Here is a 16,718-nt window from a genome sequence, read left to right as displayed (position 1 = left end):
ATCATAATATCTGTGATGTTCCCATTGGAGCAGAAGGCAGCCCATAATATGCATGTGTCTTGTCTGTGTTTGCTGAGCTCATAGCTTTATTTAGCTCAACGCTGCCCCGGCTCCTGCTGGCTCCTCACTGCACTAAACACATGACCTTTTGGTCACTGGGAGCTAAATTGAAACCGGCGGAGCTGTGTGTCTCTCGAGTGCATAATCTTGAAACTTTACATCACCGCTATGGAGACCTACTGTGGCAAATGGCAAGGCTGCGGCCAACTCCCTCAGTCCCATCAATTCAAATTCTAGGCAAAATTGCTCAGCAGTACACTCACCCCTTGTACATAATTTATCGTCAATCATCTTGAGTTAACTGAAGTGATTGAATCAAAAGTGAATCAGATCCAGTCGTGCCAAACAGGCCTGGTAGCAGCAGCGTCTGCACTGTGCCCCGTCCCGGACCTCTCGCACAGTAAGGTTTTAAGACAATCAAACCTCCTCCCCTCGGATATCAGGCGAAATGTTCCGTTAGGCTTTGCTCTTTCCTAACCGACTCACCAGGGTCTGCCTAATCTCTATGGCAACAGCACGGTCCTGTCAGCGGTGATTGAAACTGGGAAGGCCCTGTGCTGAGTGTGTCCAATAAGCCCACCACAGCAGGGGAAGCTCTGCGACCACAGAGATCCTCTATGGATCCTCTGTGGTAAGGACCATGTTAGCCACACTCTGGAAAACATTACACACCAGACCACATCCATGTTACGTATGTGCGCCTGTGTTTGAGGAGACTTGGAGCATCCTCAACAATAACAAAAGAATGTGTAATTTCCTCATGTGGCCAATGCAGGCCAGGTCACCGGCAACTGGGGAATTAGTATGGTGCAAGTCTGTCTTGTAAGCTGGTTTCTCTCTAAAGGGAAATGAACTGGTCTTACCATCAACAAATGTGGTTGTTAATTCACGTGAGACCCTACTGAATTTCACATCTATCTTTATAACCCAGTGGAATCACCACTAACCTTCATGGCTAGACCAACTGGTGGTGTCTTCGTTGACCTTGGCCAGTGTCTCTTATAAATTCACAAGCTCTTAATGTTTTGCCATGTTGCTTGTCAGGTCTTTAACCGCCAATGCCAGTGCTATTAATACACCCTGTTCCCGTAGAGGCTGAAATGACTTCAGACGAATCCGATCTCACTCTGGGTGAAGTGTGGAGACATCTAGAGTCTGAAAAATCTGTCGCCATTCTTGGCAGCCACAGACTTAATCCTGGACCTGTGCCCCCCCCCCCCACAATATGTCTGCTGGAGACTGGCAAGACAAGGCGCAATGCTACCAGCCATGACCTATATTTTGATTTTCTTGAATTGCCTTTAATGGCGTTTCCTGGTGGTTTAGCAGATGAAGATAGATATGACATACACTCAACATTTAAAATCCGACTCATGACCTATGTCGCATGCTATCCCATCTCTCTCTCTACCTTCTTTCCCGTCATACTATATACACTATATATCTTGCCACAGAATTATAAAACAAAAATCTGTTATGTAGGCTATTTCTCCTTATCTGGTTTTCCTCTGTGTCCAAGGTGTGTTGTGGCCGGAGCCGTCATCATTGCGTCGGAGTGGAGTTGCCGTGGCAGCCCTGACGGGGCGCAGGAGGATGGTGCCAACGGGGAGGGGCTTGGGGATGGGGCGGACCGGGGTTTGGATGGGGACCCCGAGGGTGTGTGGAGCCCCGACATTGAGCAGAGCTTTCAGGAAGCTCTGGCCATCTACCCACCCTGCGGCAGGAGGAAGATCATACTTTCAGATGAGGGCAAGATGTATGGTGAGGAATCGCTCCAGAGCATTGTTGTCCTAACACACTGATTGATTGACACAAGCACAACCCTCCTTTTATCTCTTCCCTGCTCCAGTGTCTTTGTTAGTTCAAAGTCCAGAAGTGTAGGCCTACATGTCTGTTGTAAATGCTGAGATACTTGTATAGGTCCAGAAATGAAATGATGTGATGGCAAGGGAGAACATAACTTGACCCAGCCTGTGAGTGAGAGGGGTTAGACCAAACGTTTTCTGTCATGGAACCCCAAATAGCTGCACATTACACAGGGTTCCCATGGGCCTTGAAAGTTTGTGGATTTGAGAAAAATAAAACAAGGCCTTAAACGGTTTCGAAAGTGAATGGGATGGCCTTGAAAATACTTGATTTCTCTCTGGACCTTTCCCTGCCTTGGCATCAGCACTTCACATCCTGAGGAGAACCCTGTGGAGATTTGCATTGATATAGCAGCAGTTTTAAAATGAATGATTTCACCAGGATTTCTTGACTTGACAAGATTATGAGTAAAAAATGGTGCCTTTGTGATGTCTAATTTTGACCAATGTCGCAACTTACTCAAAAACAGGAGAATTTTGAATCCTTGAATTTGAACAAGAAACAAACTTGAAAACTTTAAAGTCCTTGAATTTGATGTTCAAGTGAGTGTGGGAAGCCTGGTTAGACCACAGACCCCCACTGGTAAGATTTTGTACTAAGGAGCACCTGACATCTGAGAAGATTTTTGTTGTTAGCTATAATTTAAGACAGAATTACGTAACTGTCTATATGTGGGAAGGTAACAATGGGTACAATGAAACATACATACATTCTCTCATTGCACTAACTTACAATGAGTTTTATAACTGTGAAATTAAACTAGACCTCATTTTGCTTGGGACCCCCTGGAACCCCCTCAGGCACCTCTAGTGATCACCAGACCGTACTTTGGAGCCCAGTGGGTTAGATTACTGATCCACCTTGTTAAGATCCCTTTGTACCTAGACGATCTGCTAGGGGGTATTTTGGGACAGGACCATTATCTGTGAGGTCAGAGGGCAGTCGGCAGCACTGACGGGGGTCAAAGGCTAGAGCAAGTGGACCTGCCAGGCCAGGTTAGGGCTGACATGTCAACATCAGGTGACTGCATCATTCAAAGGAGCAGCTTGATTGCCCATGGCCCTAGGGCCCTAATTGCGTAAAGAAAGACTGGTTCAGATTGGCTGATTGGACTGCATAACCAGTTTTGTAGTGCTTGCACGCCCACGCACTATGCTCTTCTTTTTTTTTTTCTGAGGGCCGGTTCAGGATGCTATCTGTGAGTAGAGCTTTGGTGTATTTTGACCGTATTTTCCTACCGCGTATTGCAGGCCTTGGCTAGCGGCCAACATTCCCAGCATACTTCTTTTGGCTGAGGGATGGCATTCCTGCGTGCAGCAGCCTGTGCTGTGTATTTGTGTGTGTGTGTGTGAGAGAGAGAGAGAGAGAGAGGGGGAGACAGGATATGTGATCCCATGCGACAGAAAGGGAAGGTTTGTTTCAGCGTTGCGGCATTTTCTCCTTTTGTGGAAGTGTGGGCTCACTGTGTTGACCACCCCCTTCTCCCCCTTTCTCCATAAGCGAAGATGGGCAAACTGAACACACATTCACAAACTACATCCACGCTTTAAACATAATACCCACACTCACATTAACACACAGCCTGCTAAATGGGATTAGTTTTCAGGACAGTATCTGATATGTAATTGTTATTACAGGACATCTGGTATGTCAGTGACTAATTTGTATGGGATAAGAGAGCTTGGTAATCAGTTTTTTTGGTGCCTTTTTATTGGTGTGGGCCTACTTAATGTCATGGCCAAGGGGCTGAAGTTAAGCCAAGAAGAGAGGCAAAAACCTCCTTGATTGTCTACATATGTTGATGAATAACCAGACCTCTCCGGCCATAAATTGTCAACAGAATTGCCAAAAGATTCTGGGATTTCGATTAGGACTGGACTAGTTTAACTTGACAGTTTCTACAGGGCAAGTAACCATAGGGTAAAGAGGTTGGAATCTTTACTGACGTGGGCGCATGCAGTCCGTCAACATCACTGACATGGCAGATTCTGGTGCGACTAAGATCATGGACACATTCCGGTATTGATTACATTACCCTACCTCCTCCTACTGAACTAATGCCGTCTATGCTATCACCATGATGTCACCCGTGGATTATGGTGTCTGTCGAGCATGTATTCCCAAGTTAGGATGATCAGCAGACAGATCACCAGCTCTTCCACTCGCACAGTGACCCAGATAACATAGAGGCTACTTGTTTTAATGATGGTATTTTAGTAACACATTGACGTTTGCAATAACCAAACCTGTTAGACCAAGCCTTATGCTTAGTATACTTTGTCCTATTATACTCAGAATGTTTTTTATTTGTTGTTGTTTTGTTTTTTTTGTTTTTTTCAATTGAGATAGAGTGGACCTTTTTGTGGGGTGGTGGTAGGCCGCAGACTGGGAAAATGCTTGTGTTCAGTTTTGGGAATTGGAGCGGACTGCTGTGTCTGTGTGTCTGAGTCAGCCCCATCTGTAGATTTTGGGGAATTCTGGTAAGTCCAGAGAGGTGATGTGACTCAGCCCGATGTGACCTAACTCCCAGCAGCATCGCCCCACTTCCCAGAAATAATGATAGTGATGATGTTGGTGCATGTGTGTGAGATAAATGATGACAGCAGTGAAATTGGCCTCAGATGCTTGATTTGGTCACTTGTCTTTAACTTCCCTTTAGCCTCCCTCTCATCTTCTCACATCTGCAGCAGAGTGAATAATGACTCTCCCAGAAGTTAGAGTAGAGATGAGCGGCTCATCAGGTGAGGGTGGGAGAGAGGGAGGCAGAGAAAGAAAGAAAGAAAGAAAGAGCTGACCAGGCACTGTGTAGTGACCACGCTTTGGATGCCTGTTCACCATATGACCTCTCCTCTCTTCTTTCTGTCCAATCCCACCACTTGTCTGTCTGCTTTGGACCAGTGAGCGAGGCTAAATCTAACTCAGACACAGGCTGCACATGATCTCACACAGCGACAAAAACTTAAAACTACACAATTCATATAAACGCTGCTATCATATGAGGACCTCATATCTCCATATAGTGATGCTTTTCAGGGATAAGAAACATGCTAATATTAAGACACATTTTTTTGTGTTTTTAAATGGGTTTCAAGGACTCTACAGTCATGGAAATTACTCAACACATAGAAAGCCAGAAACGAAATTAATTAAAACTCAACTAAATTAAGTAAAAAAATATATATACGAAAATTGGAGTATGAGATTTTCATGTGACCGAAGTGCTATAAGAGCGCTAAATACTCAGTATCCACTTTATTAGGTACACCTTGTTTACGCAAGCAGCTCACTCCTCCAGACAGTGAGTCATGTATAAAGCATCGGTGTGAAGCATGCAGACGGGGTCGAGAAGTTCAATTACTGTTTGAGTACACATTAGACTGGGCAAGACACGTGATTCGAACGTGGTATGAGCTTGGTGCCAGATGCACCAGTTCCAGCATCTCACAAACATCAACCCTCCTGGGATTTTCATTAACTACAGTGTCTAGAGGTTACGGAGAGTGGTGTGATAAACAAAAAACATCCAGTTAGCGGCAGTCCTGTTGATGAGAGAGGTCAGGGGAGAATGGCAAGACTCATTCTGCATGTTGACATGGACCAAGATCCCCGTGGAACATTTTCAGAACCTTGAATCCATGCTTTGAAGAATTCAGGCTGCTGTGGCGGCAAGGACACTTTAAGGACACTTTAACTGAAATCTGCCCTTTTCAGAATCAGAATCAGCTATATTGGCCAAGTATGTACACATACAAGGAATTTGACTCCGGTTTTTTCGTTGCTCTCAATGTACTTACACAGAATAAATATACAGCTAAAAACAAGGACAACAAGATGAACAGAGGTAAACCTAAACATTTAACTACTATGTACAAATATGCATATATATAAAAAAGTGTGTATGTATATGTGTGTGTGTGTGTGTATATATATATATATATATATATATATATATATATATATATATGCCTGTCCTAGGGTTGTTTACATATGTGTATGTATATGTGTGTGTATATATATATATATATATATATATATATATATATATATATATATATATATATATATATATATATATATATATATATATATATATATATACACACACACATATATGTAAACAACCCTAGGACAATAGTGCAATGGTGCAGAGTGCAAAGATGCTGGAATAAAGTTGTTGGTGTAACAGGTTACATTATATACATGAGTTATTACACATTACACATACATTATACACACATCATATACACCATCAGATATTGTACAGATGATGATGATGATGGGGGAGGAGGAGCAGGAGGAAATCCCTTTCAAAGGGAGTCCTGGAGTTTGGACTTTCGTAGAAGAGGTTGATCTCCACAGAACAATCATTCTTACTAGGACAACCTAGCTGGCAGAACAGCCTAGGGGTTAGAGGGTCTGTCCAGGAAAGTCACTGGTTTGATCCCAGCAACATCCATGTGTCGTGTTGGAAGTGTTCTTCAGCAAAAAACTGAACCCCTATCTGCTCACCTATTGCAAATTGCAAAGAGTGTCGGCTAAATGCTGTAAATGTAAAACGTAAACTGACTTGATAAAATGGATTGCCATCTCTCTTAAGGGGTTACGCCAGCAGCACTATCACTACTTTCTTTTCTCTCTCGCATAAAGGTTTTCTGTTATGTTAACACACACATAAACTGTAGCTTTTACACTGTGTGTAACCAAGGTGCTGAAGTAACAGAAAACACAATGTCCCATATCTGCTTGTGTTAAGATTGTTCCACTTTATTTTATATTTATTTGTAAAAGTGCTTCCGTCTAATTTCTCAATTTCCTCTGCTCTATTCAAGGTCGCAATGAGCTGATAGCTCGCTATATCAAGCTACGCACGGGGAAGACACGCACACGCAAACAGGTATGCATGGACAGAAGACTTTTGACATGTTTGGTGTACAGGGATTTGCTTAGTAGCTGCAGAACTGACCACATGGAAATGGTGGTTTTTGTGAGTGGTTTCCACCAGTGAATGTTATTAATTGAATATGGCTCCTTTGATAATAGAGAATGATTCTTATATTATGTGAATTCAGCTATAGTGTTTTTTTTCCATGTTAATGTGTGTGATTTCATGTGGGTAACCCTGGCCCCCTACACTCTAGGTGTCTAGTCACATTCAGGTTCTGGCACGCAAGAGGGTACGAGAATACCAGGCGGGCATCAAGGTGGGTGCCATCTGAATCACGCACGCTCTCCCTTCCCTCTGTAGTCACATCCCCTCTTCTTTTCCTCTCCTTTCCTTTTTTTCCCACCCCTCTTCCCTTCATCCTGTCTTTCTTCAGGTCTCTAGTCACCTGCAAGTCTTGGCCAGGAGAAAGTCTCGTGAGATTCAGTCTAAGCTCAAGGTATAAACGCTCACTGACACTGCCTTGCTGGCCGCTTCGCTCTGCCTGTGGCCCAAATCCAGCTTGACCCCTTAAACCCCGTAGATGTCTTTGTCGAGGCTAGGTCTAGGAGTTAGGTGTGTGAATGCAGATCATCGATAGGGGGCTGAGGGAGTGCTGCTTACTATGGCTGTGTGAGCAGGGAGAGGATGGTTTAGGCTCAACATAGCTTTGCAAACTAATTATATTTTGAAGCATTTATATTTGAGTGCTTGTAATGTGCTTTGAATGTTCTCACTCACTCGCCCTCCCTCCATGTTTGCAGTCATGTGGCATTGATCAGTGTGAGGCCAGATGTTTGCAGTGTGTTTGGGTATCATAACTGTGGGAGAGGAGTTGTTGCTGTAGTGCATGGCTATAATGTTAAACTGTTTGCAGAGTTCAGGAGGGTTGTGACATTTGCATGAGTTTCAGTAACAAGCTTAGTTGACCCAAGAATGTGCATGGCTCTAGAAATGCACATGAATGCCTGCGCACGCATACACACAAGGGAGTTTTCATTTTTAATGTGCTCCTTATATACATGCATACGTGTAGACTTATCGTTTTTTTTCCTTCCATGTATTTCTGTTCTCCCCCCCCCCCCCCTCCCAATCCTTTTTATCTTCTCTGTCTCAGCGCTTTTCTTCTGGTTTTATTCTGCACTGTGATTAAGGTTCTTCATGATTTTGTGCCAAAGGCATTCAACTTGCTGCCCTCTAATACACAGTTAGAAAGGGCAGCAGTTTCAAACTTCTGCTTCAGTACATTTTCCAATACATTCATCTTCTTCTGTTGTCAGTACTCGTCATAAAGGTTGTACAGGATAATAGGAAGTAACTTTCCATGTCAATATAAGGTGAATGTGTTATGCTGACTGTGAGTGTTGGTAGATGTGTTGGTAGATTCAGGCTATAGTCAGGGGTTTTATGTTGTGAGGAAAGTTTTGTTCCTTATTACCTATGCCTGATGGCGAGTGTGTGACCCACTTATTTCTCCAGTGTTTTGAAGTCCATTAATAATGTGTGTCTTCTTTGCCATAGGCCATGAACTTGGTAAGTTTTGGTTCAACTACAGTTTTCTGCTTCAGGCTTTGTGCTTAGTGGTTGGCATTACATTATCGCTAGTCCACAATCCAGTCCCACTGCCAAACTCCAATACCCCTTCATTGTATTTTTTTTTATTATTTTTTTTTAGTGGCATTAGTTAACTACTGGTGATGGCTCCAGTTAACTCTCCTAATACCAGCCTGCTATTTTGGTGTGCCTCCCGCTTTGGCACCCCCCTATACCTGCTTTGCACTCTGTCCTGCTCTCCATGTCTCTCCTCCTTCTTCAGTCTCCTACTTCTCATACTTAGTGCACCATGCTGGCTGGCTGGCTGTCTAAACTGGCTTTGGAAAGTTACCCAAAATTTATTAGGAGCATGATTATTGAGAGAGATATATATTCTGTATTACCTTCTCTCTCTCTCTCGTTCTCACTCAGGACCAGGCATCCAAAGACAAGGCCCTGCAGACAGTAGCAAACCTCTCATCAGCTCAGATCGTCTCTGCCAGCGTAATGAAACCCCAGACCCCCTTCCCTCCGCCAGTCAGGGTGAGACATATATACACACACACACACACACACACACACACACACACACACACACACACACACGCATATCTGTACTTCTCTACATTCTCAATAATTTAATCCATCATGTTTTTCCCTTCCTCCCTTTGTCTAGTTTTGGCCTGGCCCAATGCCAGGACAGCCTGGACATTCTCAGGAGTAAGTATCACCGGGAGATTAGTGGGTTTTGTTTGAGAACTGAAACTGGAGAATGTTGCATTCTTTAGCTGGTACAATTACTCATTTTTTGGCTTGCAACGTCTCATTTTTTTTCTTCTACAGCATTAAGCCCTTTGCACAGCCCCCGTACACCACACTACCAGCCCCTCTCCCCACGCCCATCAGTAAGTGTGAGCACAAACACACTCAGCTGAGTTATCATCATCATTATTATCACTGTTACGTGAATTATGTTTTCCTGTTTTGAATGTTTGATAGGTTATGAGCCCCTGCCGACCCCCCGCCCTGCAGCCATAGCAGCTCCTGTATGGCAAGACAGAACCATCGCCTCGGAGAAACTACGGCTACTGGAGTACTCTGCTTTTATGGAGAGCCAGAGAGACACAGAGACGGTACACACACGCTGTGCTTTTTATTGAGAAGTCAATGATATAAAATTTAGCAAAACCCCCTACCGTCTATCCCTCCCTCCTTCCTTCCTGCCCTCCCCTCTCTTCCTCACTGCGTCCCTTTTTGTTCCTTACAGTATAAACACCTTTTTGTACACATTGGCCAGTCGAACCCGGGCTACAGCGACCCTGTGTTGGAGTCGGTAGACGTACGGCAGATCTACGACAAGTTCCCCGAGAAGAAGGGAGGCCTGAAGGACCTCTATGAAAAAGGGCCGCACAACGCCTTCTTCCTCGTCAAGTTCTGGGTCAGTACACACACCAGAGTTCATACTGGGCATGGAATGTCTGGAACTCCTGGAATTTTGAGAGGCGTATTCCAAACATGGAGCATCAGGGAATTTGATTAATTCTACGGGGAAGTTGGGGAATATCAGTTAATTTTGCAAATGGGGCACTTTGCAAAAATAAACCAGAATGTATTTTACAACTTGTTTCACAAATTCAATGCATTAGATGATACAGCTATTTTTATACATTGTATGTATGGCCAGTCTTCCACAGCAAGCCCAACTGTGGTGGAATCCAGGCTGTTAACCGCTTGAGAGCTTTTCTGAGCGGAAAAATATTAACAAACCAGGAAGGAATAAAAATGTATAGCTCATTGGAGTGCTGTGTCTTTGTTATGGAAAGTAAGGGAATTTTACATCAGGGTCACAATGGGAACCCTGACACACAAATATATGTAGGTATACACATATAGGAGATGGGGTGTTGCGTCTACTGTTACCAGTAGAGGAAACCTAAGGTCAAGGACAGATACACTGTGTTTCTGTCTCTGTTCTCACTCTCTCTCAATCTGTCTTTTGTGCTCGTTCCAGGCGGACCTGAGCAGTGACGTTGAGGAGGGTTCCGGTGCGTTCTACGGTGTGAGCAGCCAGTACAGTGGGACAGAGAACATCACCATCAGTGTCTCCACCAAGGTCTGCTCCTTTGGCAAACAGGTGGTGGAGAAGGTTGAGGTGAGAGAGACACTTCTTAAATCAACTCAATATTTTCATGGGCATGATTGCATTGCATATCTAGGCATCAACATGCATTTTAATTTTTATGCGCGTGTGTATTTTCCCATCCAGACAGAATATGCTCGTGTGGAAGGAGGGAAGTGTGTGTTTCGCATCCACCGCTCACCCATGTGTGAATATATGATCAACTTCATCCACAAACTGAAACACCTGCCAGAGAAATACATGATGAACAGTGTACTGGAGAACTTCACCATCCTACAGGTGTGTGTGTGTGTGTGTGTGTGAATGTGTGCTTCTGTGTTATTTCCTATATCTGTGGGGCTGGTGTGTTGGTTCATTTGTATATTTTTTTTTGTTAATTTATTTGTGATTGTGTCCCAGACCCTCAGCAATCTTTTTCTCTTCTCCTGTCTCTCGCTAGGTGGTGTCCAACAGAGAAACTCAGGAGACTCTGCTGTGCATCGCCTTTGTGTTTGAGGTGTCCACCAGTGAACACGGAGCACAGTACCACGTTTACCGGCTAGTCAAGGACTAGCGCGCTGCCCACCACGTTGTGTACATGCAGAGACTCTCTCCATAGACTTTTTGATACACTTAAAACACTATTTCCAGCTCAGACACACAGATTCCCATCCTCTACTCAAACACCTGTCACAACAGACCAAGAGTCACACCGCAGTCACACCCAGTTGTTTAATGTGTATGTATCTCCATCGCTGCAAGCTATTCACACAAAGATCCCGAGGTTTGAACGCACTGAGGTGAAATTTATTTGGTATGGGTATTGACGAAAATGTGGTTTTATTCTTTGTATAAATCAGAATTTAGTATTGTGGCGTTATATCTGTAATTAGCCAGCTACAGAAAATTGATTCTGCACATTGTCCACTATCTGGCTCAACACATCACAGCTCAATATCATTTTTCATCGTAAATTTTATTACCTGACAAAATGTTATGAAAACATCACAAAAAGGTTCCAAAACCAAGGTAAAACTACACCCAGTTGAACGGACACAAAGTGGGATTTCTCCATCATCTGCATTGCAAATACAGCTGTAGCAGGATGTGTTGCCCTGGTTACGGATGTTCTCATTTACTGGGAACTTTCATCGTAAAGCACATGCATTCACGTCACAGGTGCGACTGTGGTGTGAGGGGGGAGTTTTAATACAAATTGGCGAACGAACCATTCTATCAGTGTTAAATGTAAGTCTACCACAATGTCTGTTTTTCTACATTTTGTACTAACTCTGAAAGGTAGGAATTGATCAAGCCTGCCACGGTTTATGTGTCCTCTATCACTGCTTAGTGTGGGAACATTATCTTCAGTTGGTTTAATCAAAGACCTAGGGATCGTTTGGAGAGTCGGGGCTTGCCTCTTCCCAGAAAGTCCAGATCTGGCAGTAAACAGGCAAGCAATACACATAATGCACTACATATTAAGGTGTAAAAGTCATATTTATGTATATTTGAGTGAACCATGGTATTAAAAGGGGAAAGTTATCCATCATTTTTACAGTCAGAACTTGCTGTTGAAGCTTTCTAATGGTACGTGGTGTGTGTTGAGGGAAAGAGATTTAGGCCAAATCTCATGCAGATGTTAAGTTTGGCTCCGTTTTCTTTAGACACAGCAGAAGTGTTCACAACCAATTCCTCATCCAGTTCCACCGCCCAAAGGTGATTCACTCAATTCATTGATGGTCTCTTACTTTTTATTATCATATGTATTTTGTGTTTTTTTTTCACACTTAGGTGGCAGCAGAATCTTCAATGAAAGAATTATCTTTGCTGTTGTTCATTGACACTATACTGTTTTTAATTTTTCAGCTTGACAAGAGTGTGGGCTTGCTGCAGTATTTCTACCTCCACATGGGTTGGGATAAGAATGTGTTTTGGTTCATAAAGCCTTAGCCTGAGGAGCACTGATGTATAGGATGTGTACACTACACTTTTAATGGTACTGTTTATAAGCCAACACAAGGTAAATAGACTCATTTTGTAAAGGTGAATTATCTTTTTTTGTATTTTATCAGCACAGCTAGAAGTATTACACCAAACGTCATAAATGAGGTGAATTTTGGCTGTTTCATTTTTAATGTATGCAAAACCTCAAGGTACAGACCCACACTTAGGTCACCACTTGTGCACTGGGGTAAATTTTTGCCTGATAACACTAAGAAATTGTCCAACTGACATTTGCATTTTCTTATTTTTGTTTTATGCGATGATTATGATTTCCTGTAAACATGGCTATCAGCTGTTTTTTGTTTGTTTTTTGTTTTGTTTTCCTTCTAGTTATAATAGAGTTTATTTTTTTTCCCCTGAGGCTGGCACTCTTTATCTGCAGCCATGTGCAAGTTGACAACGACTTGACTTTTAATTGTCTATCATGAAAGTAAGAGCTAAGGGGTGCGGTTTTAAATGAGATCTTCCTTTAAACTTGGTTACTGTGTGGTCAGCCGAAAGGTTCCTTATGAGAATGCTTAAAACCCAACAGGAGAGACTGTTAAAGAAAACTGACATGAAATCATTTTCTACTGTAGGGGGAGCTCCTGTCTGCTGTGGTTGACTCTGCTTAATCACTCCTCTGGTCAAGTCTGCTCAGTGATATCTGTACATTTACGCTGTACCAATAAAATCACATGGTGTCTGCAGAATCCTTTAGCCTTTACATAGTAAACGTTAGGCAACTGCTAAAGAGAAGAAATCACCCTTCACATAATATGAGTTGTCCTCTAAATTTTAAGCATTTCTTGTCATTGTTCAGTGTCTTTTCACAGTCCTGTTAACGGGGTTCCCACACTCCTGGGAAACCTGGAAAAGTCATTGGCTTTTAAAATAGCATTTTCCAGGCCTGGAGAAGTTATGAAAAATGATAAATGGGAGAAAAGTTTTAAAAGTGATGTAGTCATGAAATTATATTTGTGAACTTCATGATCTTTTTTTCTTTTTTTTATAGTCAGATGTCACAAAAAACTGTCTGGCTCCGAAACAATCTACGACTCCCTGTTGGAAGAAATTATCATTGGTTGGTGACTTTTTATGGACAGTTAAAATAATATAATCCTTGATTTTAAAGTGAAAAACAAACCAATGCTTAAAGTTAGTGTATTGATGGTTACTTTTTAATTCATTAAAATTTGGTCATAGACATTTGAAAAGGAGTCATGGAAAAGTTTTCATCAGTGAAACGCATGGGAACCCTGTATTTGCTGCATTTAAGGCATTAACCCTCTGTCTGTCCCCAGTTAAGACTCCAGAGGTTTTCCTGCAGTCATTGTCACAGCTGCAAGTGTGTAATCTCAGATTCATTACTCCTGTCATTACCAAGCCTTCTGTCACTGCTGTGTTTACAGAACTTACACTTCAGACATTCACACATGCTGGAGTCTCCTGTGAATATAAACGGTGAGAAGTTTGCCCTCCATCAGTGAAGTAAACCACCTTCCAGCAGACTTGATGCTGCGGAAGTGGCAATTCTCATTTGGCCTGCTAGATGGTGCTGTCGCATCATACTTACAGATAATCAAGTGGGTAATGTGACTGTAGGGAAGAGTTTAGAGCAGTGGTTCTCTGAACCTGGGGCTCACGCGATGATTTATGGAATAGGAAAAAAGCATATTTCTACTATACAAATTTATTATGTGTATTATTTCAGAATTTTCTCTTATTTTACTGAATAGTGTTTCAGTCGCTAGGCCTCCTCTGATAATGAATCAAATGAAACAACCTGAAAAGGGAAAATCATTCTTTGGCTGAACTCTGCACGCTTGTCACAAGTAGACAGCGCTTCGTTTTAAGGGGTCACGAGCCAAAAAGGTTGAGAACCACTGGTGTAATGTAACGTCACACCAGTGTGGCTTTAACTCACATGACCTCAGCTAATCGCCAGTCTGTCACTCTCTCTCTCACACACACATTAACTTCTTCCCTTTACTTAACATCCATTAGCAATACCTTTATTGACTTAACATCCATGTGTTGACACGGGTCTTGACAAGTACAAAATTAAACAATGTAGTATTGTTCTGATGCCTTAAAAAAAAAAACATGGATGTCTCAAACAGATAAATGGGTCAAAGAAATGTAGATAGAGATTTCTGTGTAATTATAGAAGATTATCGTCTGCTTGATACTTTGCCAATGTAACTAATTTTTCACATAAAAGAAGGTGTATGCTTAATTTATATGTGTGTTATTCAAAGGGTTTAGTCGCACCTTACTGAAAAGGCTCTTGGTCAGAAAGTTAAGTGACTTAGTGACAGGCAGAGAACAGACATTTTCAGTTAAAAAACAATACTACTGCGCTGTTTCAGTTCAACAGAAAACAGTTTTATGTCAAAGGTTGACATTTATCAAAAACAAAGCTCTCCTTATCAGCACAGAGCAGATTATGTCCGCCTCACACAGTGCAGTTTGACGTGTCCAACATGCCCTGACATCAGTTCAATATCAGGTTACACACCCTCAATTCAAACCTTCATATACATATAGCCTATATATAAATCCATCCAACAGCTCAAGCTTTATGTTTTCATTGGGGCTTTCAAAATTATACGTGGTATACTGTGCATTTTATCTGCATTGGCACGGATCCAGAGCATGCACAGATAGGAGTGAGTGATAGGAGTAAATTTACGAGGATTCTGTGACTGTTCTCACACACGCAACATGTCATATAGTTTATAGCCAAGTTATAAAGTGACAAGACTCACTTTGACCTTTCACGTGTGAGGGTGTTTCCAACAAGTGTCAGTTCTTTTTATTATTTATTTTTTCCCTCAGGTTAAATGGAAACTAGTCCAATGTGTCAATTCAGCAACATTACTATGAAACTGATCTCAAGCCAGCCATGCAGCTGAGTGTTCAGTTTGTGCGCCTCCCAACATACACAGAATGCCAACATGTGGCAAGGCCGTAACGACTGACACTTGGCTAATAATCCCTGATTATTAAGGCTGTGAACAACTTGTACAACTTCCTTTGTGTCACTTACACACACACACACACACACACACACCTACACACACACACACACACACACACGGCTGGCTCTTTAGATGGTAGATACATCAGTCAGAAGTCATTGGACTGTGAAATCCAAGCTCAACTCTCAAATATCATGCCGCCAATGCTGCAAATGGTGAACAACAATGACACACATGCATAAAATGCACACAAGCACACACACACGCACACACACACATACACAACGCCTTGAAGCTGGGTGTGGTGCATATTGTGCATAATGAAGCCTGCCAAAATGACAACGATACAAGAATACACAGAGAGGGAAGGAGGTGTCACAGCCAACAGGTTCCTCCCGGTTGCATCCCACTTCGAAACAGTACATTTCTGAGTAATGGGCAAGACATCTATATGTTTGGTCACATAGGGCAGTTACAGTTTTTTTCTGATTGTTTTTTAAGATTATTTTTTGCCTTTATTTGATAGTTGACAGTGGAAATAGACAGGAAAGATTGGGGGAGAGATAGGGGGTGACATGCGACAATTAAAGGTCTCAGGCCAGATTCAAACCCAGGACGTCCACCCAGGATGTCACTAGGACACCCAGGACGGTTTCTTTTAAAGTCTGCCGAAGATAAATTAATTTAGGCTTTTGAAAACTAAACGAGATTGATCATTTTAAGCTTCTGTATACCCTATATGTGAAGCTGAGTGTGCATTTGTGATCCCTGTCTACATTCTGTTGTTCAGCTTTCACTCCAGTCAGACAGTGCTGCATTGTCCTGAGCCCAGGTCCCACATGTTCGATGGATTTATGCTATCAGCAGATCAAAACAAATGCTTGACTCATGTCTCACCCTCGCTCAGATAAGGCTGAGTTTATCTGCACCCACACAAAGTTATGTTGTCCAACCAAATCGTAAACGCACACACATAGGCACATTGCACACTGACACTCATTTATTAGCTTGGCAGTGCTGTAGCGAAGGGTGTGGTGGGAAAATGTCTCCTGCAGAAACTTAGCCAAACCAATCCGGTTATGCAGAGACACTGCTCTCTTATAATCTCCTTTTTCCCCTCTCTGTTCTAGCTGTCCTTCCGTCTTCTCTTGTCCACCCCGGTCCTTTTCTTTCTGATTCCTCCCTATTTCTTTGCTCTCCTCCCGAGTCGACTTATGCTTGCTCATGTCCTGACCTGTCTCAACTCCTC

The 16,718-nt window shown here is 42.6% G+C and overlaps 1 protein-coding gene across 1 annotated transcript; it reads left to right on the top strand.

Annotated features, from left to right (window-relative positions):
* Positions 1-1,694: 1,694 nt before the first annotated feature.
* Positions 1,695-13,198, top strand: tead3a (TEA domain family member 3 a). The gene is made up of 12 exons (XM_071906304.2): positions 1,695-1,821; positions 6,756-6,820; positions 7,065-7,127; positions 8,369-8,380; positions 8,813-8,923; positions 9,057-9,100; positions 9,224-9,285; positions 9,380-9,513; positions 9,648-9,818; positions 10,392-10,532; positions 10,647-10,799; positions 10,960-13,198. The coding sequence occupies exons 1-12, from the start codon at positions 1,815-1,817 to the stop codon at positions 11,071-11,073; spliced, it is 1,077 nt and encodes a 358-aa protein (XP_071762405.2). The 5' UTR covers positions 1,695-1,814; the 3' UTR covers positions 11,074-13,198.
* The last annotated feature ends 3,520 nt before the right edge of the window (positions 13,199-16,718 follow it).

The sequence above is a fragment of the Centroberyx gerrardi genome, chromosome 14, assembly GCF_048128805.1.
Source record: "Centroberyx gerrardi isolate f3 chromosome 14, fCenGer3.hap1.cur.20231027, whole genome shotgun sequence".
NCBI classification, from domain to species: Eukaryota; Metazoa; Chordata; class Actinopteri; order Beryciformes; family Berycidae; genus Centroberyx; species Centroberyx gerrardi.
The sequence above is the reverse complement of the archived record's forward strand: the minus strand, read 5'-3'. Positions and strand labels throughout refer to the sequence as shown.

Bases quoted from the DNA above. Each gene is read 5' to 3' on its own strand.
- tead3a (XM_071906304.2), top strand. The intron at 9,514-9,647 runs GTACACACACGC...TGTTCCTTACAG, and splicing joins GCCAGAGAGACACAGAGACG to TATAAACACCTTTTTGTACA. The intron at 10,533-10,646 runs GTGAGAGAGACA...TTTCCCATCCAG, and splicing joins AGGTGGTGGAGAAGGTTGAG to ACAGAATATGCTCGTGTGGA.